Source organism: Hermetia illucens, chromosome 4, assembly GCF_905115235.1.
Source record: "Hermetia illucens chromosome 4, iHerIll2.2.curated.20191125, whole genome shotgun sequence".
Lineage (NCBI taxonomy): Eukaryota > Metazoa > Arthropoda > Insecta > Diptera > Stratiomyidae > Hermetia > Hermetia illucens.
The window spans coordinates 135,050,184-135,075,141 of NC_051852.1; the positions used below are offsets into that span (position 1 = coordinate 135,050,184).

At 42.8% G+C, this 24,958-nt stretch overlaps 1 protein-coding gene across 1 annotated transcript in view; it reads left to right on the top strand.

Annotated features, from left to right (window-relative positions):
* The window catches only part of LOC119656106, a 558,620-nt gene that overhangs the window by 350,897 nt on the left and 182,765 nt on the right, over window positions 1-24,958 (top strand). The window contains exons 3-4 of the mRNA XM_038062421.1: window positions 2,569-2,746; window positions 16,358-16,584. Coding sequence (XP_037918349.1) covers window positions 2,569-2,746; window positions 16,358-16,584 — 405 coding nt within the window. The remainder of the gene's footprint in view (window positions 1-2,568; window positions 2,747-16,357; window positions 16,585-24,958) is intronic.

The following is a 24,958-nucleotide window of genomic DNA, read 5'->3' on the forward strand; positions in this document are numbered from 1 at the left end:
AAGCAAGCAGACCAAACAAAGATCAAAAAACTCTTCAACCGGGCAAAACAACTTGGAGACTAGTCAAGGTACAAAAGCGCACTGACGGCGTGTAGCAACGCAATTTGGAAAGCAAAACGAAACAACTTCAGGAAATGGTGTCAAGGGATCAAATAGACTATAGAAGTATGCAGACTATACAAAGCTATAGCCAAAGACAGGCAACCTTATCAGTCGTGTTCTGAATTTTCGGCTGCACCTTCGCACGTAGGACATTCGGGCGATTCATCTAGACTGAGCCTATAGAGGTAATTCCTGTACCCACCGTATCCGGTTAAGAACTGAGTTAGATCGTAGTTCGTCTCACCGTGGTTCCGCATGGTCCACATACGCACATATGTCTGGGATAAGTCTGCGTGTCAACCGGCCATTCTCCGCCTGGTCCCATATTGTTTGTCATTCAGCCAATGACCGCATACGCTCACTTTGTTTGTTTAGGCTAGTTTCCTGATTCTTGCACAGACGACTTGCCTCATCGGTTAGAGTATCCACCGGGACCATCACCGCAATCGGAGAGCGCTTAACCGATAGGCTGCTTGAAGCTTCCTGCGATTTTCTCCGATTTTTATCTAGTGCCGTGTATGAAAATACATCGTCGACTGTTTTTCGGGCCACCTACATTTAGAAGCATCGTTGCCAATGTTAAGCCGATAGTCGCCGCTTTCTGCCCAGTAAGCTTTAAGTGGGGTTTAAAGCTCAGTTTGGAGTCGAATATTACTCCCAGGTATTTCAGCGATGGCTGAGAGCTAACAACATGCGCCCCCATGCAAATTTTAATAGTTTTCAGTTTCCGCCGCTTTGTAAAGAGCACCAACTCCGTCTAGTGTTCAGCAAGTCCCAGCCCGTGGTCTTTAAGCCAAGACTTGATCATCAGTATAGTCTCGTTCGTATATATCTGTACTTCGTCGGAGTGATTGGGTGTTATGACCACTCAAACGTCATCTGCGAATCCGACGACAAAGGCTTGTTTAGCTACTGGGAGCCGTAAAATGTCATCATACATTAAGTTCCATAGAAGAGGATTACCACAGCTTTTCCACTTATGTCTGTTTCCCAAACGCCTTGATGGAGACTTTTATATTGTTCGCAGACAATAACAACATCGATTTCCTTTTCATACGCTTTCTGTGCTAGCAGGTCTTGGACGGCAGCCCGTCTGTCTGTATATTCGTCTGCCCGCCTATCTGTCTGTCTGTCACAGACACTTTTATCAGAAACGGTTATACCTGTTGACACAGAATTCGGTAGAAAGATTGGAAGAGTGAGCCCCTATACACCTAAAAGAGGGCTGTCAAATTATTTTACATGGAATACATCCATGTGAGGTACCAACTGAAAGGTCTCGATTAGTACTTTCCGAAACACTTACTAATTTTGTTGCAAAGAGGAGGAGAGCGGGGGTCCAAAAAGGGTCAATTACTTCGAGGATGCCGATTCAGAATCCAGCCAAACGAAAATTCTGACGAAAATTATGGTAGCCTATGCGCATGGTATCTAAGCCCCGAAATACTGCCCGTTATGATACCCGCTTAAATAAAGTTAATAATGGCATAGTTAATAATAGTCGATAATAGTATATTATCATTTTTTGAAAATTTTCTGCGAACGCATCATCGGTTTCAATATGAAGCAACATACTGGAAATTTTCTTGAAAATCCTACTATTATTGCATGAAGCTGTTCCCTAAGAGATAAAATACCAGTACCACATCGAACACTACGAGCTATATATAAAAGGAACCATCGTGCTTCCAAATATTCTTATGTGATGCGGCGAGTTTCTGGGTTTCGACGGGTATTGTAAAGCGAATACATGCGAGACGGAGAATCGGGCACAATGTGTTACGAACTCTTCCTATCTTGTGATGAACCAGCAGCTCTGGCCAGCCTAAGTCGAACTCGTTCATCAGCCATTTGAGTAAAACATGGTCAAATCTGCATATTGCTTCACCCGCTGTGAAACATTCCTGTTTAGAGACAGTCTAGTTTCGCGGAGCCCTAATATGTTTCTTCAACACATACACTATAGTAACTTGATATCTCTTCCCTGTCTTTTGCATCAGAGTGGGTCCTATACCATATAATTTACATCACGCTGGATGGGGAAATCTTAAGAGAATTCAGAACTACTCAAAATCGTAGTAGAAGAGAGATTAGTTTTTACAGGGTCGAAGACCAAAACTTCCTCTAAAGCATGTCTGACAATGGTGAAGTGACCGAAGTGTTATATGGCACAAATCGCTGACGCTACCCTTCGTCGTCCTCGTCACTTATCAATGATGTATCGAAGTATTGAACTTCTTCATTACAAATTCGTTCTTCTGGATAATTACTTGGCCATCCCGTAATACAAGAGCCACTATAAAATACAAAAATAGAAAGATATACCTCAGATATGTGTTGCAAGTGTAAGTGCTCAAATAGTGGTCAAAAAAGACCCCTATAAGTACTATAAAATTAGAAGTGATATTTAACCAAATCAATTGAGTATACTAATAGATTTATATCTAACTACTTTTTTCATTTCAGATTGTTGAAACTGTCGATCGAAATTCACGCCCAACCGACTATCGCTTCATAAAAGAACCTCTCGGCGGGTTGACTATTCGAAATGTTATGTTGGAAGACGATGGAAAGTGGCAGTGTCGGGCGTCAAACACGAACGGATATGAGGAAGACGCCCGACCTGTGAAACTTATAGTTCTGGGTAAGTACTGCATAGTGTTCAACAAAACTCACTGCTTGGAGCAAGGAACTCTCTCTTTTTGCATCAAGTCAAGCGTGGTGACAGCACCTCATTAGTTAAGGCACGGCAGCTGAAATCTTCAGCATTAAAATCCAACTTTTTAAAATATATACTAATATTCCTCCTATTCATAAACTTTCTGAGCGCGCTGATTCGTTTTTTTTATTTCCATTAGAATCACTGAATTCCTTTCCTCTCCACTCACCTAGAACAATTTCCACAACTTTTCGCCTTTTTATTACGCTCTGATGGATGGCACTCCTTGCAGTTGCACTTAACTTTCTTAGTTTTCTACAAAACGGTACAGTGTAAAGTACAGGACTGCTGAGTAAAATATAGAAATTGCTGCGATTTACAGCATTACTTTCTAACAAGTACTTGTACTTTTTTCAGTCAGCAGAAATGGTCGCACCGCTGGCTTTCTCAAGTGGAAAACTATGGGCAAAGAGAAATCGTTTTCTTGTTGCTTTAACTTTCCTTTAAGTATCTTCAACTTTGGCAGTTATGTAACGGCAACGAGGGACGAAACACTACAACTGTAACCCAGTTGACTTTCTCGAATTGTACCTTCTAGCATTGAACTTTTTGTATGGTTATTCTTTCTGCGCAAGGGGCGAGACTAGAATAAACCGAGAGCGAGCTGAGTATTGTGGCAGAAAATTCAACCATTTCGTTTTCAGTTGAAACTTTTAAGTCTGGGGAATTTTCCTTTAATTTCAACAAAGCGAAACCCTCCATGAAACTAAAATTCGAAACCTATAGTTTCATGCGGACGGTAATGGAATAACTTTTATCGATATTTCCTTTGTTCACTACCATTTGATTGATATTTCTGAGGTTGTGGAGGATATTTTTAAGCACTCATACACGAGGGCATCGACCAGCCTTGATGAAGTACTCGTTTCATCAATCTTTCGTAGGGACGGATTTAACGCGGTTTTAGGTTTCATGCTTATAGATTTACTGCACTGCTTTTAACAAGCTCCATCATTGATAGTAAAGTATCCCTTGGCTATCTCGTTATTTTCAGAAGTTTCTCTACTTCGCTTTGCCACTTGTATCTATTCATGAGAGGAGCAGGCATAACTCCGTTTTTAGTGTAAATAAATTCTGGAAATTCCACTGAGAAAGTATAGTTTGTAGATAGTCAATTTCATCTTTTAATTAGTGTTGTTTTCCCTATCACGTACTCCGAGTCGCCTATACATTCGACAAAAAAAGCTTGTCTATAACTGTGATGTGCTGGTCGAACTATTCCGCCTAGTCGTAGTCGAGTATTTAATTACAAGTTGCCGAAGGAATCCTTCTCCTAAGTACTTTCCGCAGAAACAAGCAGGTATTACACAAAATTGAATACAGGTGAAATCTCAGGTATTACACAAAATTGAACGCACACATATAGGACTATTTTCTAAAGGGCAAACTTTTTAATAATTCGATTATTTCCACCAAAGTAAAAACGGATGTTTCTACAAAATTATTCCAAATAAATAGAAAAATAATTTATTTTCTTGGTTACACTTACTTTACTTCAATTTGTCTATTGTGTAACTAATTGAAGTTGTGAGGTATGGGACTACATACACAATCGCGCGGAGGGTTTTTGTCGATTGGAACAGCTCTTCCACTGGGGTTGAAAAATCTTAGGGAGTCCGCACTGATTACAAAAGATACCCCTCTATACCATACAATCCTGCTTGCCATGTTCTACTCGTCGGCAATTCTAACAGCGGAATGAGTGTACTATAGTACCCCTGTGCTTTCGGGACGGCATACTCTGATTGCTGCGGTTTGAAGCTGCCAGAATTCAACTTGAATGAATTTTAAGTTGAAGTATAAGATGCTCTGCAGGTTGAAAGGCAGTCCTGTTGACTCTCAACCATGCGAAACAGTCACAGGTGAGACCTGCACGGCGACCAATGCTGTCATTAGAATCACACACAAGACACAATTCATGACCCAAATTTTCCACCTGTTTCATTTCTCTGGGTCGTTGTTGGAGTCTAGCCACCAAAGAAGCGGACCTACCACTAATAGTCTACAATGCCTCTTGATAGTTCTGAAGTCTGGTTTCAGATACGCTCCCAAGGATTGACGTCAGATAATCGATATCGAAATTACTCGCGGAGGGCTTCCCGGAACCCCGGCCGAACTCACAAAGCCTATCGGATCTATTTCTTGCCTAGCAATTGAAGACTTCCCTGGAATAGAGCGGGTTAAGGTCTCCGCCGAATACAATAATCGCCAATGCGATGGCGTTTTTATCCCGGTAAATTGTAAAACACAAGAGTTTGATATTTTGGTTACTCTACCAATCTGTACCTTGGTGCGCTCGTTGGCTAGAGGGTGATCTGGGTGAGTTGCAGGAGTGATCAATGAATTAAGAAAACCTTAACTGGGCCTCGAATTTACTGAGGGATGTCCTTGAAAAGTAGAAGACTGCTGCTTCCTAGAAAGTCTCTGGCCTTGGAACTCCAAAAACTGGATGTCGAAAGCAAAAGTTAACAATTAGGTTCTAACAACTGCCAATATAGAAGCCAAAAAGGAATCAACATTTTGAATGCCTTACAAGGAAAGGAGGGGGCAAGTTTTCGCTCAAGTTCTATTTGTTTCAAAAACTAAAGCAAGGTGTGTGGAACAAGCGAATGTCTAATGTCGCTCAAATATTCGTTGTTGGCAAAAAAACTGAGTAGCTAGTAAAAAAATAGCGCTAACCAAAATTGTACTTGCTTAATGGAAACAGAGAGGTAAGAGAGTCAAATAAAACTAGAAGAATTTTGAAAATACACAACCGATAGAATTCGCAGCTGACAACGTGCTATTTTAACTCCAAAATTTAATGGCAATCGCACTGAAAAATTCACGAGCAGAGTGCAATATTAAAGGAGAAACACAGCAGTCAACAGGAAGTCGCGAGAATTGAATCCTTGTCCTTTGGAAACGGAGAACAACATGGGAAAGGCAGACGAGGTGCAGCTTAAGGAAACCACATCAGTATTCCATCAAGGTTTCATCGTTGCTCTCAACGAAGAAGAAGAATGTAAATAATTAACTTCGTACACAGTAGGGAAAGACCCTCCTGAGAAGTTCAGATGGTAATGCATATCAGGTTACAGCACGAAAGATCCGTGAATCCAGGGACTTCGGGAAGGCGGTCACCTATGATGCCATAAGGCTCGAAACGAACACGAAAATTACGTGCTTTTCAAGTATGCTAACGGAGAAGCTGGAAGAAAAACTCTATCTATTAGGTATGATGGGTTTAAAGTTTAGGAGCACTTCCTTCACAAAAAAATGAACTCTTCACCTGGGGCTGGAAAGATTGTTTTCCACCTGAAACCTAACGGATGTTGGACCCCACGTTGGGCAGCATTTGTAATGAGTCCACATGGTGGCCAAAGTAACCATCGTCACTAAGCATTGCTAAGCCAGATGGTCAGTTTGTCCGTCTCCTATGTGTTCGAGTTGTTATAAATATCAAGCCGTCGATTCTGTTTAACTTTGATATACCAAACATGACCGAAGATCTTCATTTCATCATCAACATCAACGGCGGAAAAGCCTAGAAATAACCGATCTAGACCTGCCTTAATAAGGAACTTCAGACACTCTGGTTTTGTCCCGAGGTGCACCAATTCGATATCTCTAAAAGCTGCTTGGCGTCCTGATCCATGCCATTGCTTCATCTCAGGTAGGGTCTGCCACATCGTTTTTTCCTATCACAGGTATTGCCCTTATAGACTTGCTGCACTAAGGCAGATTATGTGGCCCACTCACCCTAACATATGGAGATGATCTTATCGACAGCCAGATGGTTGCGGTGCCGCTCATAAATTTCGTCGTTATCCAGGTTACGGAATCATCCATTCTTTTGTAAAGTACCAAAAAGTCTTCTTCCATCAATCGCAGCTGAGACCTCGCATTTTTTTTGCTAAGCACCCAATGGCAGGGCGAAAACGATGGTTGATACTTACAATGGATCAAAAAACCTAGGATACGTTTGCAGGACTAAAAACAATAGCTGTACCTCCCAAAACTTATCTCCAACTCCACGTGCTGATCGCTGGGAGTTCTTTCTTTGTGAAAAGCTGCAAATAGAGAAAACGGGATAAATGGTGCTAGGTTGGCGTTTGGGACCTCGCAACGAAAATGGACAAACGATTTGCGCATTTTCTCACGGATCGTGCGTTCCATGTACAAAAAAGGATCTGTCAAGCAGTTAGCCGATAACTTATGCTAATTTAATGCTGATGCCATAACTTTACAAAATCATGAGGGGTTGTACCGTTTGTGGAAAAGTTGCGAGAGAGGCGTTGTTAGGGGTATGGTCATGTAATTTGTATTGATGGGAGCTCACTTGCCAAGATTGGTCTGAAAAACGAAGTTGATGGAAAACGACCAAAAGCCCGGCCGAAACAACAATAGCTGGGAACACTAGATAGTGATTTAAGAGCCTCCCGATTCATTTAGACTAAACCGAGGAAAATGGCGTAATCGATCAAGACTAGCCGACTGGGCTCGTGAATACAGCAAGTGAGAACCCCAGTAGCTCTAGAGCTTAAGTGGAAAACGCTTAGCTTATATGTTTTGGTATTCCTAAGCACTTGAAGCAAAGATTGATTTAGTTTGGCAGGCATTGACTTAGTCTAGTAAAGGGTTGTAATTAATAGAATAAAAGCCGACTGGGATATGAGTTGAGAATACGGAGGTGAGTGAGGAGCAGTGTGGACCAATTATCCTGCTTGTAACGATATATTTAGTTAGGAAGGAGTGTTCTAAATAATATCGAGAATCGGTGTGAGAAGAGGGAATTCCCCTCTATGTCTTCACTGATTTCAGTATCCCAAAGTCAGCAGCTAAGAGTTAGGTTGAGACTGGCAGCTTTCAAGGTATTTCGCAGCACGATCAGCTGGTGCAAAGTGACGAAGGATGTGCATTTCCTTTTTTGCTTATAACAAAAAATCTTCACGGTGGAAACGGATTGCTAAGGAAAGAATAGAGCATATTTATGTGAAATTAGATACTTATTCAATTTCTTTTTAGGGATTGAGGAGTCCCATCCATTTAATGTCGGACCGGACCAAATGGAGAGCAACTTGCTCCCAGCGCATAGATTCTTATTGACGTGAAGGACATTGGATAGGTTTGGGTTTATGGCAACCGGTAGATCACTTGCTTCACTATGGGAAGTCTGGATTCTTGTGAATTGGTTTCTGGTACTGAAAGCCGTTTTTGTATAATAAACTGAGGACCTGTTTATACATGGTGTAGTACAGGGATAGTGAGGATAGAGAGGATAGCTAATCGTTGGGACCACGAGGACTGAACGATTTCAATTAATGCATCGACTTCCGCTTCACAGTTTATTGAAGCATGGGAAAAGTATGTGCACAGGAATTGGTACATGAATCACCAAGTGGTGTTCCTGTAATCCGATAGTCGAAAAATGGCTAGAATAAGACATCGAGAGCGCTTTTAAGGAAAGGGAATGCATTTAGATTGGACGTTAGGCTGACATTACTTATTGTCAAGAAGTAGTCAAAGTACGAATGGCTCCTGTTAACATAGAAGGGTATGTTAACCTGAAGGTATGGAACCGATAACAGTTTACGTAAATTTGCTCCTTCACACCCCCTCGCAGCCGACCAGAGGGCAGTTTATCGCGAACAATTGCATCTGGAAAGTGTTGGTGAAACCTTCAGTGTCCTCTGCACAGAAGAGCTGGGATGAAAACCACGAAAAATCACCGAAATTGCCTTCTTCGATGGCAGAGTATATGTGGAGAACTTCGCCCAGTTGAAAATATTCTTTTGAGAAGTGTGGGGTCCTAAGTCTGCATCTACTTAATACCGGACTGGACCAAATGGGGAGCAACTTACTCCCTCTTTTTTGGTCCTTATTATATAAAGGAGCACTTAACATCTGCGAGCCGCTTCGCTGCTGGTAAGAAACCGTAAAGCCTTCATCGCCTAACATTTCGCCCAGTTCCTCGCAAAGTAGTCCTTCTTGTTTTTGGCGAAAATTTAGTGGATCGATATTCTTGATTATCTGACCAGAAAATTTCAAGCAGTTGGTGGGCCTGTAATTTTTCACAATCGTGCCTACAACAACAAACATAATGGTGTTTTTATAGACACCGGTTTTCTTTGTTATATTTTCTGCTCGGGGTTAACTGAAGCGTTTCCCGATGCGGTTTTCGGATTCGCTGGGTGGGGTGGGGTTATTGCGTATGCGCCCCTTTCCGTGGTAGGGGTATTGTCGGATTGTTAATTCACTTGGGGCAATACCCCTCCAAAATTGTTCTACGAAGTTGAAACTTGTCTCAATCGAGGACTGTCGTTAGTTTACGGAAGAAGGTCCTGTTCTGTTGCAGAAAACTTCGACCTGTTGGATCTCATTAACCGAAATCAATACGATATCCGTGATGATATCGTTGGGTTTACATCTAATTCGAAATTCGCTGCCCAGAATAGATAGAATAACTCACTTGCAGTTACTCTTTCCTACCCCGATTCCATTTTTTTCACCACGAACGCATGGGACGCATAAATAATCTTTCCCCATTTTTGCGTGTTGTTAGTCTGCAAAGAAGCAACGGATCTTGACGGATGTCTTCTTCCTCTCCCCCAAATCGGGGTGGTGAATCTTTTCGCTCCTTTTTAACTTCAAACTACATATGACGCTTCTCTGCCTCCCTAGCGGAGTTTGGTTCCCTTCTTGGATGCTTTCTTCAATATGGTATAATAGAGGTAGTAGCCTCCAAGACTGTTTTTCCCATTTTTGAATTTTGTCGAAATTGTTCAGCCCCACAAACTGATCCCGAATTTCGGCCAATTTCCTACAATTTTGCTCATGGAGATATCTGGGTTTGAAATTTTTGAAAGTTTTCCTGACCATTTCACTTTATCCGCAATATTCCACCGTACGACCTCTAAACTTTTTCCTGGCCTCTTTGTTAGAAATTAAAAATGACAAAACTGCTTTTCGCGTATTTATGATGACATCGGCATTTAAAGCTTTTATCTGCTCTCCCACTTTTCCTCGCAATTTTCAATTCCATATTTCATCAGATTTACTTCTTTTTTGTTTTTTTCCGTAAGCCGTCAGCCGCACAACAGTTTGACTAAGCTTTCCTTTTTCCTTTTTGTCGGAATTCATTAAACCTACGCAGATATCGGGGCTATAAAGTTTTTCATTTGATTTCGGCATTTATTCTCACGACATTTCTAACCACAGAACCTATACGAGTCTTCGATCCCACGCTAATCCTTTCTATATTAACGAAAGACAAAAGTCCTGACACTTTTGTTTCCGGCAACTTTGGTTCCTTTACGAGTTATATGTATGAATATAAGGTTCACACTGTTGAAATGAACGTAGCAACCTTTATTATATACAATTCTACACTTCTATGAAAGGGACATTTCTCTCGTTTTTGGGCTACTGATCAGGACTAAGCTTGGTGATCGTTTCCCGTTGAGGAGTCTGTTGATAAAATTGTTAATGTCAGTCAGACAATCAGTGTCGCCTCGTATCCAAAGGTTCCGTATAAATTTCCAGGTCCAATGTAATTTAAGGTCTAAGAATGAATTCGTTATTTGCATATAGTCTATTCAGAAAGGTGAATGTCTTGTCGACGTCTCTCCTGATGATTTTCTAAATTTTGGCTTGAGACCGGCCAAAGTTAGCTTCTTTTTCAGTTCGGTAGATTTCACTGATGAAGAGGGAGAGTTGATTACCCATCGTGGCCCTTCAAGTTGCCTGATTAAACCAAACTGAAGCAATAGGACAACTGTTTTCTATCCACTAATGCTATCATCGGTGATAAGTTTTCTCCTTCTCTATACTGGAAACTCCGTTGGTGCGTAGCAGCACTGTACTATTTTGATACACCCCAATTTATTCAGGTTTGATCTGGAATTGATTTCTAGCTTATGTGAGTACACCATTTTCGTCTCCTGGTTAGAAGGTGTGAATTTAGATATGCTCCGCATACTGGTCCCGCATAAAAACATGGACCTGCCAGGGTTAATCAAACGACCTTCCCGATTGACTATTACCAACGGTGAGGAAAGAGCCACACCCCGCTTTGGTAAAGTTGGTGATAATTAAATGCTTAGGCCTGCCAGAACGTAGCATTTTTATTAATTGTGTCCTGCATTTAATTACAATACGTTCACACTTTAGGAACTATTCCAATTTCAAACCTGTGTAAAAGGAAACATGACACGTTGTTTACATATGAAAAGTATGTGCCCCAAAATTAGCATGAATCCAGGATAAAGACAGACTGACCCTTAATTCAAGTAGTTTTTATTATTCTCCCTCCAGAGAAATTTGAATACAATAATTCTCTAAAAAACGTCAGAACATCAAAAAAAGCTGAAAAAAATGCAATGATTAAATTTCTTCCCTCTCAACGGATTGCACTACACAGACTCAACTTCCTTTCTAATTTCCATCCTCGTCATTGACTAAAAAAGTTTCGACTGGAAAATTTGCATATTTATTAAGTCGAGATATTGATGAATCGATATCTTCCTCTTGAATCCTGAACACAAAAAAAAATACGAGACCATACCATTCAAAATTGCCGAATGGAGCTCTTTAGCGAACGCAAGCCACCAGGTTGCAAATTTCATCGCTTCAGTCGAAACTTTAGTTATCCTCTGGTAGTTTAGGTTGACATACACACACAGATGGGAGATACACAGGAAAAGGATCTCATCAAAAGTTTTCATCTGATCAAAGTTTGAAAATTTACTATTGATATTCGAACGAGTATCCTGCCTTCGAATGCTATACGTGACTCACAATGCTTGCTCGGTCTGTTGGAGAGTTGAATAGGGTGTGGTCAAGGGTGTGATACCTGGAAGGTACATTTGTGAATTTCTGGTTACGGTTCAGAGATTTTTGGGAATATTCGATACTTGTTGATGTTATATATACTTCTGGGACCATGTAGGCAGAAAGGAGGTGAATATAGAAGCGCTGTGCACAAAATTCATCCTGATACTAAGGACATTTCGTGGATGAATTTAGAAGGATAGTTGAGTTATATCTGGAGCTGTGCAGATATTTCGGGTGAGCAGGTAATGGTTATGAGTAACCACCCTCCATAGGGTGCAAGAGTTTTCCATGGTTCAGTAACTGACATTGTAATTTGGAATTTGATTGCAAAATGTGTCGAGCAAATTTCAGAAAGTAGTTTTTGAGGACATTACGTGAAACACGGTGTGGTTTAGCTTTTATACCTGTACACAACCGAAATGGAATGAATTAAGTTTCGCGAGTAAATTATAGTAGAAGCAGAAACCTTATATGAAGTCCTGTCTGCGATGTAATGAATCAAATCCTCGGCAACAACGTTTGCCAACATTAGAATATCATTTAAAACAAACTCTGTTGCCGAATCGACACTGAATACGCGTAATTTCAATTTCACTTCATTCTGTCGGCTATAAACTATAGGGACCACACGGTATAGCATTTTCCTTCGTTAGCGTACCATAGCTAAGTATATTCAATCCATATTCCCTACAAGTTTTTGGACAGCGATCCAGACTGCGATTGCCAAACACCGCCGCCTGGCTCCATTTATATCCTGTCAACAACTGCGGCCAACAATACTGTTCCAGTACGTCTATAAATGTTCGTTCCAGCCCGAGGATATCTGCCAGCCAACGTAACAATCGGCCTCCATCTGAGGGGCATGTTCCCTACTCAGCATTGGTTGTCCTACTGCCGCTGCATTAGCGCTACCGCACGCTTTCTCCTACGCATCATCGATGCCCGCCACCACTGAACTGCAGGCCACACCTGCGATCTTTTCGATATCATGTCGCCCGAGCGGCCCCCTGCTGAACGTTACCTTCCCACCGAATCAACTGTTCATGTCGAGGCTAGCGTACTCCACTACTTAATGAAATCCTGGCCTACTTCAGAAGCATGGCCAACTCAATTCTGTCACCTCTCTCACGTGTGAAGCTGATAAAGGATGGCTCTCCTAACCTAGTGATAACTTCCTTCAAAGTGACGTAGCATCACGACTTCAATGCTATCGTCCAATCTTCCGTTTGGCCACAAAGGGTCTTCATGAAACCTTATCAGGAGACTAAGCTTCGAGAAAATTTCCGGCTCACCCGCCTGTCTCCCCGAACTTAAATGATTCTCACAACTTCAGAATGTTTTATCAGAATGTAATGTCTTAGGACCAAGGTGTCGGATTTCAAGCTGCCTGCCTTAGCATTCCAACATCTCATCTTCTGGATTTCTGAGACCTGGTTGCATGACAAGATTTTAGATTCCGAGTTCCTCGAAAGTTACTCTGTCTTTCGTTATTGCAGAGACTGCGCTGCGCTTGGCAAGATAACCGGCGAAGTTGCTCTAATAGCTGTTAAGACCCCTCTTTGGGGCGAAATCTTTTTTTCCTCCTCCTCCTTCACCTACGATTCTATCACCTTACGGGGCATTGCGCCAAACCTATGTCCCTTTTAAAAATTTTTAAATATTGGCTATACGGTTTCGATCACAGGGCAGAGGCGATCTCATCAGACGCTGCCTCAGCGCCTCTACCCTGCGGAGCAGCGTGACCGAAAGCGGCAACAGGTGGCAATCGCATTTGTTTGAACCTACAACTGGTTAGAGCTAATAAAAATGAAATGCGATTTCGGTCGTTGTAATTCATACCCTTGGCGGGTTTTGAATTGCATATAAACAAGCCAATTGCCACCTGTTGCCGCTTTCGGTCACGCTGCTCCGCAGGGTAGAGGCGCTGAGGCAGCGTCTGATGAGATCGCCTCTGTCCTGCGATCGAAACCGTATAGCCAATATTTAAAAATTTTTAAAAGTACTGGGCGCTCGTCCACGAAAGAGTATTCCGCGCACTGAATAGAAGAAGTAAGTTTCTTCTCAAATATGTGCAGCCCGCCATCAAGTAGATGGTGGGCTACGGACAAGCTCATCCCAAAACAAAATTCTTTTTTATGTCCCTTTATCAAATCCTATATTTTTGCTGCCTCAGTCCCCATTCTCGTAAGTCGTAATCGTTTCGTATCCCTCACTTCCTTTCATCCTCTGCGGTGACTTTAATCTTCCTATGCTTTCCTGCGCAATGCTGACCACATTGCCCCATAGTGTACCGTTACGGTCTTGAATGAAGTACTCTAACACACTTCAAGGCCCTGATCCAACATGGATTGTTGCGCCAACGATTATTATATATTATTATGCTCTCCTGCCTACTACTTCCGGCCTTGCCTCCCTCCCTAATAACTCACCTTTCCCTTCCGTTATCCACTTTCAACTACCTGCCGCCCTCCAATTTAACCTTTCTTGAAACCACTTGGATCGGACTCTTGATCTTATCCTCTCTACCCTTCCTGTGTGTTGCCTTTCCCAATCCCCTCATATCCCCGCTTACGTTGCTTCTGATGCCCATCATCCTCGATGCTCAGATATCCCGATTCCACTCCCCTGTCGTGCGCAAGCCTACCAAGTTTAACTTCCTGTCGGCAACCAACTCGGTTCCCTTCCTCTCTGCATTAACGTGTGGTGAAGCACTCAACACCTTCTATACCACTTTATCTGATCTTCCTCCCTGTTACGATCTCTCTTCTCCTAAGTGCTTGCGGTTTTACCTTGTCTAGTTCACCACTGGAGTCCTCAAAAAACTTCGTCAAAAACACAATGGGAGGAAGAAGTTTCTGACCTCAAGAACCTATGCTGACTTATTTTTTTTCAAAACTTTGCATTGCTCGGTCAAATCCTTAATACGTAAGTTCAGAAACGAATATCTGACCAGTGTTGGCGACTCACTGAAGTGCGAAAACCTCAAATCTTTCTGGTCCTACATTCGCAAATCCCGCTGTCCGGCCCAGCTATTCCATCCATCTATAAATTATCTGGCTCTTCAGCTAACTTCCCTCAATTATCTTGTAATTTACTCTGCGGCTACTTTTTCTCAGTCTATGTTCCCTCTTCTTCTTCACTTTCCTTCCCATTAGAGGGTATAGCTTGCCCCACATCGCCTACCATTCCACTCCTTACTCCTCTCCTTGTCAAGTACCTCATAGGCAAACTTGATGGCAATGTCGGCCTAGGCTACAACGCTACAAGGCTCTTCCAAACCTCTTTTTGCTTTAAACTGTTCAGTTCATCTCCCTTTCCTTTTCCCCTATTTTTAACAAAAGCCTCAAAGACAATCGTTTTCGCGGTTTATGGAAAAAGGCTCTCATCATCCCCATTCACGAAACTGACTATCGTACGCTTGCCAAGAATTAATGTCACATTTCCCGCCTCTTTTCATGTTCCAAAATCTTGGAAAGATTGTGGTTGCTCGCAAACTTTGGCCACAACACGCTGAACTTTACCAACTTTGTCGGTAAATGTATAAATTACATCAGGAAGTGCATGCTATTTACATTGCCTTTGCTAAAGCCTTCGACACTGTAAATCACAAGATACTTGTATCCAAAATCTCGTCTCTAAGTGATCCATACCACTTGTTGCATGGCTTGCCTCTTACCTTTCGAACCGACCTTGCAGCGTCTTCTTTGATGGGTGCACTTCCCACTCCTTCTCCTCCTTCCCTGGCTACCCATGCGGATCTATTATTTGTATTTTTCCTCCTCCTTGTCCCTGTTTGGTCTATGCGACGACCTTAAGCCGTTATATTGCCGCCTATGGACTCTGTTTTCCTAGACTTCCAAGGCACTCTGGTTCGTTGGTGCTCTGCTAATGGTTTAGCACTAAACGTCAGAAAGCGTCACTCTATGTGCTACTCGCATGATTCCTCACCGACTTCCTTCTTCTACTCTCTTGACGGACATTCCTCATCATATTTACATTCCGCACAAGATCTCGGAGTCGCTTTCGACAATAAGCTCCGCTTCGACACCCATTGCCTCGAAGTCACCAATCGAACAGCAAAATTGTCAGGCTTTATACTTCGCCCCACCTCTGATTTTGACCCCATACCTTAGCTCTCTTGAATTCCCTCGTGAGGAGTACTTCCCCGTGATCTGGTCACCTTCCCGGAGCTGTGATTTTCTTGTTTTTGGAAATGGGCAACCTAAATTCACCCGTTCCCTCTTTTTTAAGAAAAACTTTATTCGTGTGGACTACTCCTCCCGGCTCCGTGTTCTGAACCTCTCCTTCTTACAATAGCGTAGATATTTTCGATATCTAGGGGATAGGTATAGGATTTCTCTCCAGGTTATTATAATTGTATACGTCAGAATAGAATTTATAAGGCGAAAACTCTCCGATTAGGTTACTTGAAAAAACGGCGACACCTGTTTCCTCTTAACATTTGACATATGGATATCTAGAATGGATTCCTTGCAGGAAATCCGGAGCAATCAACTGAATTACCTGCTCCTTAAAACATTTGCGTAATATGCAAATTTGTAGATAATTCGAAATGAAATTTTCTGCTGCATCTTTCATCTAGCTAATTTTTTTCTCAATATTAAAGGTCAGCCGCTGGTGATCAAAATTTTTATCTATAATAAATAAGTTAGACATGTCTTAATTACTCACCAAAGATTTTCTTTATTCGTTTCATTTCAGACCGTCCAAAAGCTCCGTATTTGTTGATAGATTCACGTCGACTGGATGCGGGAAATATTTTTGTACCTGTGAAAGAAAATTCTGAATTAAATTTGGCTTGTATAAGTGAAGGTGGAAATCCTAAGCCCACATTGACATGGGAAGTGCTTTTAAGTCCTGGCGTGGACCATCACGCACAGAAAGTTGCTGCAGAGGTTCTGGAGCTGGAGGAAGTCAAAAATGATAAGGTAGGAAACTAACTAGGAACTAATTTTGATTTTTCTGATGAACCCTAAAATTTAGAATAATGCACAATCAAAAGTTTTCAATTGAGCGTTGAGATACTGTCAGGCCAGCGTGTTCCGATGATAATATGTAGACAGCTATTGAGAGAAGCTTGGAGCTCTTGACTAACAGTGCAGTTCACTTTCCACGTGCTACTCCCATATAGCAACGCAGAAAAAACGCAAGTACAGGACAGTCTCAACTTGATCTTAGTGTTACTGAATTTCCAGATTTTAGATAGGGCAGCAAAAGCGGATCTAGTGCTGCTAATGCGTCGGGCAACATCCAGTTCAGTACCACCGTCAGAAGAAAACACGCTTCCTAGATATACAAATTGGTTGACACCTTCGATGCTCTCCCCATTATTGTAGATAGGGAGAGTTCGACGACCCTTCGGACTGAGAACCTCGACTCTGTCGGGGTTTGTCTCCAGTCCAACTCTACTTGCCTCTCTTTCTAACTCCAGATCCACTTGACCTGGGGACATGTCATCAGCGTAGTCAAGTTTTTTGATAAAAGATACCATAGTCTATTGAGATTTTACCTCGTTGCAACACATGACATCTTGCCCCATCGTACCTCGCTCTGATAATAGCTATTCAGGAATGTCATTCCTGCGAAACGCCATCCAGATACACTCTCCGTTTCCACTATCGAAAGGTTTCTTGAAGTCAATGAAAAGCAGTTTAAAGGAAAAGCTAAACTCCCCACTATGCTTCAAAATGATCCGTAGGGTTTTGATGTTGTCAATGCAGGAGAATCCAAGGCGGAAACCAACTTACTCTCAGTCAATCAAACTTTCGAGATGTTCTTTGATACGTTCTAAAACTATTTTATTTATTATCTTTGCAACAGCTGCAATCACAAAAATACCCCTCTAATTGTCACATTCAAAGAGGATGGAATTTGTTTGGGAAAAGTCTTCGATTTTCTGGATTTCCATATGAGTAGAAGTAGCAAATCTGCCGAAACTGCAGGTGCAGCCATAAATGATGCCCCGGGGAGAAGTCGTTAAGCCCAGCGACTTTACTCCGTTTGAGTCCATTGATCGCCGAAATGATTTCTCTTCTGCTCTGAGGGACAGTCCGTATCGCTATGTCGCAGTGACTTGTTATTTCATCCACAAGTAGGGGAACTTCATCGGATATGATACGGTTAGGAACCATGGTGTGTTCTTTCCTCCTCTGCAGTTGTTCGTCATCGCCGATGAGAAGTTGGCCATTAACGTCCTTCACAGGGCCATCAAATGATCTGCGACCACATGCAAACCCTTTCGTGATTTGGTATACACTTCTGAAATTATCTGCCGTGTCTTTTGCTTCTCTGACCAACTCAATAGCAAAATCAATCTTACTACAAACTACGCTGAACTTCTCGGAATTTTGCTCCCTTCGTTCACCGATCCTTTTCAGTGACTTCTCAGCCAGCCGAATCTTATGACGCCCTTCGGGCCGACGAACGTTGTTCGTTGATATTTTCAGGCGGGTTACTCAGTAGATCTACCGTCCGATCAGCAAGATAGCTTTCCCATTGTCGAGCGATAGCTGGTCATGCAAGGGGTCGATGTTGAATTTGGGGAATCACAGTTTCCCAAACCTGCCGGAAGTGACGGACGTAAGAAGCAAGCGAGCATCAGATGGTGATCCCTTTCAAGGTTAGCGCCTCTCTTGTTGCGTCTATCCAGGAGACAATTCCTGAATCTTCTGCTGATCGTGAAGTGGTCGATCTGACCTTATGGCAAGCTCTGTGCTGGAACAATGTGCTACCAATGACCGTGCGGTCGCCAAGACGGTGCTTGCCTATCAAATATCCGAGCAAGATGTTGTTAGATCCCATCTTGGCCTTCAGATAACCCACCACGTTCACAATGCTTAATTGCTCGTAGAAAGCATCCTTTTCCACTATATCGGAAGTCTCCGTAGGTGTGCAGCATTGTACAATTGTAATTCTCTTTAATTTGGACCGAAATATTGTAGTTAGAAGTTTGTGAGAAACTGACTCGCAGGCCCCCCTGCCTTGTGCTAAAAGTCAAAAGCAACCCGACACCAGATTTGCGTCTGCTACCACTTTCCAGAGTACAAAAGCACATTGCCGCAAGAGGGAGAAGAGCACTCTCCAGAGTCCCACCATATTACTTCGTTTAGGCCTAGAATGTCCAGTTTGCATCGCCGGAATTTCCGCTCAAGTTGGAGAAAGCGACCACCCTGAGGACCTTTGATACGGTTGCCGAGGAGCATGCACACATTCCAGAAGCCAATCATAGTCCGTTTTCGGTAGCCAAAGTTCGTCGCCATGAGGTCAGTTCCAACGCGAGTCGTTGTTGACGTTTTGATAGCAATAAAATTTCAAAATATGCAGGTTCCTAGCCCATAAATTACTGTCCCTTAGTCGCCTCTTACGACAAGCAGGGAAGACTTTTAATGCATTGTTCAGCTCCAGCTCGCAGTGCTGGGGACTGCCATGTGCTTTGGTGAAACTTTTATTCACTAGAACCTCCTTCTCGCGGGACTGCACTAAAGGTTCGCGCCACGGAGCTCGATCAGTTTTTAATGTGGGTTTGTTGTGTTTTTTTTCGATAATTGCTCTAACAGTTTATTTTGATTCGAAAATAGCCCTTTTTAGGAGTGCCGGAATTTTAAGAGAAGTGGAAAGTAGGGACATTTTTTTCCTTCTATATCTTCTCTTTACACTCTTGCTTTCGGGGGTATGGTTGGTAAACCCAACTTTACCATGATGATATCAAAATACCCCTTGTTAGACGGAGGGAATCTAAGAGAGAGGACATCCTTTATCACTGCGGAAATAGAGCTCAAAATTAAACCCTATCGTTTAAAGGGATGGTGATCGCCGCTGTCCTTTACCGAGGTTAGAAAAAAAAACCTTTCTCCCCTGTCCTCCTCGCGGGATAACCTTGAAAATTCTACCTGGTGATGCTGATGTAAAACGGACCGCGCTTTGAATGGTCATAACATTGTAAGGGCGACGGGCGCATCGAGTTTCCCATTCTTCTCTATAAACTTTCCACCCCTTCCGGAGATGAGGCTGAAATGTTACCTTTACGAAAATAACAAACTTTTCCATCACCACATAAGAAAAATCCGCTTTGAAGGGCCATAACTTTCTAAGGGTGATGACCGCCACAGGCTTTCACGAGGATTGCCCCTCTCCCTCTGCATAAGTTCCTCACCTCCTACGAGAATAGGATTGAAAATTCAACTTTTACCCCAATTTTCATGGCGATTCGGTTGAATCATTTCGGAGTCTATCTCATGAAGGGTATACCAACTTCTATTACATAAAAGATAATAGGTCCTTTGAGATGCTTTGGTGGGAACTGAAGCATATAAAAAAGTACCTATGTCCTCAAATGAGTTGTTAGAAGTCGTCCCACCGATCTCGGATCTGACATTAATAGATAAAAAACCAAAGAAACTTTCTTAGAATTTCAACCCCCGGGCACAGAATTTAAAGAATAGTGTTTGGGATGCAACATGCACGTTCATAATTCACTTTATTTGGCCACATTTCTAAACGAGTCAGCTTGGCTTCATTGTAACTTCAGTTCCATGCAATGTAAAACATGCATTCCTTGTTGTAAATATTTCCACAAATGAATTAAAAGTATCTAATAAATGCATACCTCTTACAACAAAGATAGTATGCATGCACAGTAACTCAACGTATCCTTCTGAACATTATTCTCATGCAAGAGAAACTTTGTGTTCAAATTTAGTTCCTTTTGTAACTTTTATCTATAATTTTCCACAAAGTAATAATTTTCTAGTTAAATTTCAAAAGTGTAACCATAGTTTAATACGATACTATGATACCACTTCACGTGAATATTTGATTACGAAACGACCTTTCCTAGTGCAGATAAAACGGTCGGGGTAGGTTGCCCCTTTACAGCTTGTGTGCACTTACTCGTATACCCACATAGTATCTTCTGAATGTTTCCGAGCTGCGTCTTACCAATGTGATATGCATAAAGCCATTGCAACTATGTTTCTGCAGGGGTACACCTTTCGTAACCGAGGTATTGACACTTGAGCAGCTACGAAATGGGTTTGATTTCGTGAGCCTTTCTACCACGTAAAGCATCCCGAATATGTGAATTTCAGAACTATTTATTTTAAAGAAACGATACGTTCCCAAAATTTTCTTTCAGCTGTCCTAATGAAGCATAATTGAAAGACTCGAATAGAAGCTGAAAGCCTTCCCAATGTGATGGTATACAGATCATAAAATCGACCCACAGCTATCAAAGTTTAATCAACAACCCTGCATATGTATAGCGTGTGTGCATCCTTTATAGTAACCATTTCCCAGGAGTACAGACTTGGAGTTTGTTTCTGACGACATCAGTTGCAGCAGTTGCCAATAAAACAGGGAAACACTGTCCTAATTGGAATCATTTACGTGAGGTACTGGGTCAATGGGATGCCGAGATTGCTGAGTGCAACTTTAATTGTAGTATTGAACGAATGGGTTCGGAATGGGAGCAGTTGGACGGTCGGATCGAGACCTGGCATGGCATAGTAATTGAACTAAGTTAGTTGGTAGCCACAAATTGCTACTTGAGGTGCAACATTAAAACGATTGATTGGAGTGCACCTTTGATGCCTGCTAATGGCCTATTATTGACACCATGCACTAATTAATGTTCTAAGTAAATTGCACAACCTCCAATGGCATTTAAATTAGTTGGAAGATCGGCTTTTGCTCAGGATGTAATGTGGTAGCAGCGGCTACATGCCAATATAAATGGACAAGTGGTTTAAAATGAATAGGAACAGGAATCGATAGATATCTGGCCCAGGATGGCATTATTATCATTGATAGGTTCACCAATCAAATATGCAAGTGAACATGAAACGGTTCCAATATAAGACAAATAGGACTCTCGGGACATTGCCGAATTATTTCGCATGTAATTGGGGTGAATGTTACATGATTTCCAATTAGTGAAGAAATCGTTTCTATTATTTGGTAGATTTGATCGACAGAAACAACAGTTTTCTGAATGGAGTATTATTGGAAACGCCGAAGCTAAGGGTATTGCTAGTAATTTTTTAGGGCTCTTGTTTTTTGGCTACTTTGTTTCCGTTATGTTAAAGATCTCGACTCGCTCCACCCAAGCAGTACTATTACGGTTTTAGTATACCTAAATATAGCAAGTCGAATCCCCGCAAAAGACCTTCCTGGACTATTTTATTTCTGGTAGGTTTGATCATAATAGTTCCTCAGCCGTTCCATTTCAGTGCTTAGTGTCATAGCCATAAATCGCTCTCCGATTCCACAAAAGGGATATGTCCTAAACCGAGCTTATTCAGTCTTCTTTTTTTATGGGTGGAGGTGGACATTTTGAAAAGACGTTGCTGCGCTAGGTTGCAGCAGTTTGTGGGATTCTCACTCAATAAAACCATCCCCACTTCTCCGCTCATATCCCCGCGGGACCACCATGAATTATAACTTCGTAAGGAGGGCTCTGGTTTACACCAGCAAAACTAAGTCACACCTCCGTCGCCCTTTCCGGGCTCGATCCAGTCACTGCAGCTTTTCTTGTATAGCAGTTACTGTTGCGTTTATCGTATACCAATTTCCTTCAGATTTCAGCATCTCCTCCACGAAATTGTGGATTCCGATGACTGCATTAAGGGCGTCGTTTAACTTTCCTCTTTCATTCATGAATCTCGAACAATGGAACATAACATGCTCCGGATCTTCGGGTATAGCGGCGCATTCGGGACAATTTGAGGTGTATGGGTCCAGCGGCCTTTCTCGAAATTATCCCACCGTTACTGTTATATACTGTCCCTTTCCGGAAGCCCGCAGTCACTTCGGCCGGATTCGCCTTCCTTCTTCAGTGAAGACAGCGGTCCTCATTCGCTAGAAGATTCAAAGGAATCATCCCCGCGATGACACACACTGGCTCACCGGATACTCTCCTATATGCACTGCACACACTCAGCGCAACTGACCGATATGTAAAACTTGCCCTTCCGTGGTTCACTGGTTTATCTAGTGCGCACGCTCAGACAGGAGCCGCGTATAGCAGGATGGATTTCATCACCCCTGCAATAAGCAACTCGCGACTAGTTTTTGGCCTTCCAATATTAGGCATCATCCTTGGTAGAAATGAACTAGTCTCTGCTGCCTTTTCGTGCATAAACCAGGTAACTCTTCAAGCTCAATTTGATGTTTAATGATCGATTTTGAAACGACCTTGTGATTACTATGAGCGATACCATGACCGTCCGGTTGTGGATAAAATCCGGCTCAATAGGTTACGGTTGGCGGGTCACTTAATCCGTATGGATGAGGATGATCCCTCCCGGAGAGTCTATAAGGGCAATATCTATGGTAGAAAAAGAAGACGAGGCAGACCCTGCCTAAGATGGAGCGATGGCGTAAGTGAGGACGCCAGACAGCTTTTAGGGATATCGAATTGGTGGACCTCGGCGCAAAACCGGGATGTCTGGAGTTCCTTATTAAAATCAGGCCTAGACCGGATACCGGTTGTTGCGCCGTTGATGATGATGATTGTGATTACTGGATTTTGATAGTGTTGTTTTTCCTGCGATGTGTAATGAGGACCGCCTACGTCTTATCTGACACTTGGTCCAGTTTCACCATTTGGCGCCACGCTTCGATGAAATGAATAATTTCACTTCTATGCAGTTTCACGTCCTGGGAGTGTTTCCCAACTACTATCACCAGGCCGTTTACAAAACCAATCAATGTTGCCTCAGCCAATGCCAAGCATTTCGTCATACATTATGTTTCACAACATGGGAACCAGTACAAAGTCTTGGGGAACATCTGCTGTCACAATGTATTCCCTCAGCCCGTCCTCCGTCTCATACCAAAGAAATTTCTCCGAGGGGTTGCTCTCGATTATCCGAACTAAGCAACCAGGGACACCCAGTTTAGCCAGGGTGCCCTCAATCCAACCCCAATTGGCTGATTCATTCATTTCTGACAACCGGCACTTACCGGCAGCCGATGCATCCCAGTTGCACTATCGTTGCTATTGCATCGGCAGTGGACCGTGCTCTGCGAAATTCACACTGCTGCTCCCATAGACCACCCGCTGGCTCGACGAAAGGAAGCAGCATGTTGTATATCACCCTCTCCAACATCTTTCCTATAGTGTCTAAAAGACAGACAGAGCGATATGAAAAGGGTGCACCGGGTGATTTTTGACGCTTCGATGCCTTTTCGGCTGGGCAGGAAACACTCCCTCTACCATGCGCAATTCAAATGTGTTTATGAACCATGCTGGCTTGATTTTAGCAACCAACTTCATGGCTTTGTCCAGAATCCTATTCAATCTTGGAGACTTATTATCTCAAATTCGTGCAGAAGTCCTTGTAGTTCCTCTTCAGCCACCTCGGAGATGGTGAAGATGTCTTATTGCACCGTTGGATCAGGTTCACTTTCTTTCTGTTGGGGGAGAAGGATTGCGATTATTTTGAACAAGAGTCGCGGGCACGTCGCTTGGGGTGATTTCTTCCCACGAATCTTGTTCATACCAACCTTGTACGCAGCGCCTCACGGGTTCGTATTTGCCTCAAGGCACCACTCCTTGTAGCAGCTCCGCTTACTTTTCCGTATAGTCTTTCTCCGAGTGCCAATGTTCTGGTTTCCCGCTGGTCCTTAGGCAAAGCCTGCTCGCTCGCGGAGAGGATGGCTTCAACAGCGCCATTTCTTGGTTCCACCTGTAGTTTGGTTTCGTATTGTGGGGGAACTTCCGTCGCGGTATTATAGAGCCGCATACCTCCGTTACCTGCTGATATAGCTAGCTCACTTTTTCAAGTGCCGACCCCTTTGGATCATGATCTCCTTTCTCCCAAGAAAGCTATCTTGGTTTTTCCGCCTCCCCCGTTCCTGATGTCGAGAAAGATGGATCGGTGGTCACTTTGGGTGTAGTGGTCACTCACCCGCCAGGGGGCTATGATCTCTAGTATCCAACACCAAGCCGTCTAGCCTCTCCTCATATTCGCACTCGGAGCTGTAGACATGAACGCCGTTGACTTTTTCCCTTAAAAAACCCGCTCCCTGGAGTGTCATAGTTTCTTGAATGGCTTGCCGTCCCCATACCCATATCGCCGCGTTTCTAGGTAAGTCTTTTACCCACGTAGCATTACCGTAATTCCGGGAAGGTTTACATGTTACCGCCATGCCCATATTCGACCCTCGAATGGTTTGCGAAAGTAAGTGTTGAGCTGCCTCGCAGTGGCTGAGGTTAATTTGTATCAACCTCATTTAGTCCTACGATTCAACTTCTTCCTGTATGCCGGGCACCTGCCACCACCTGCAACATGCCGATCGTCC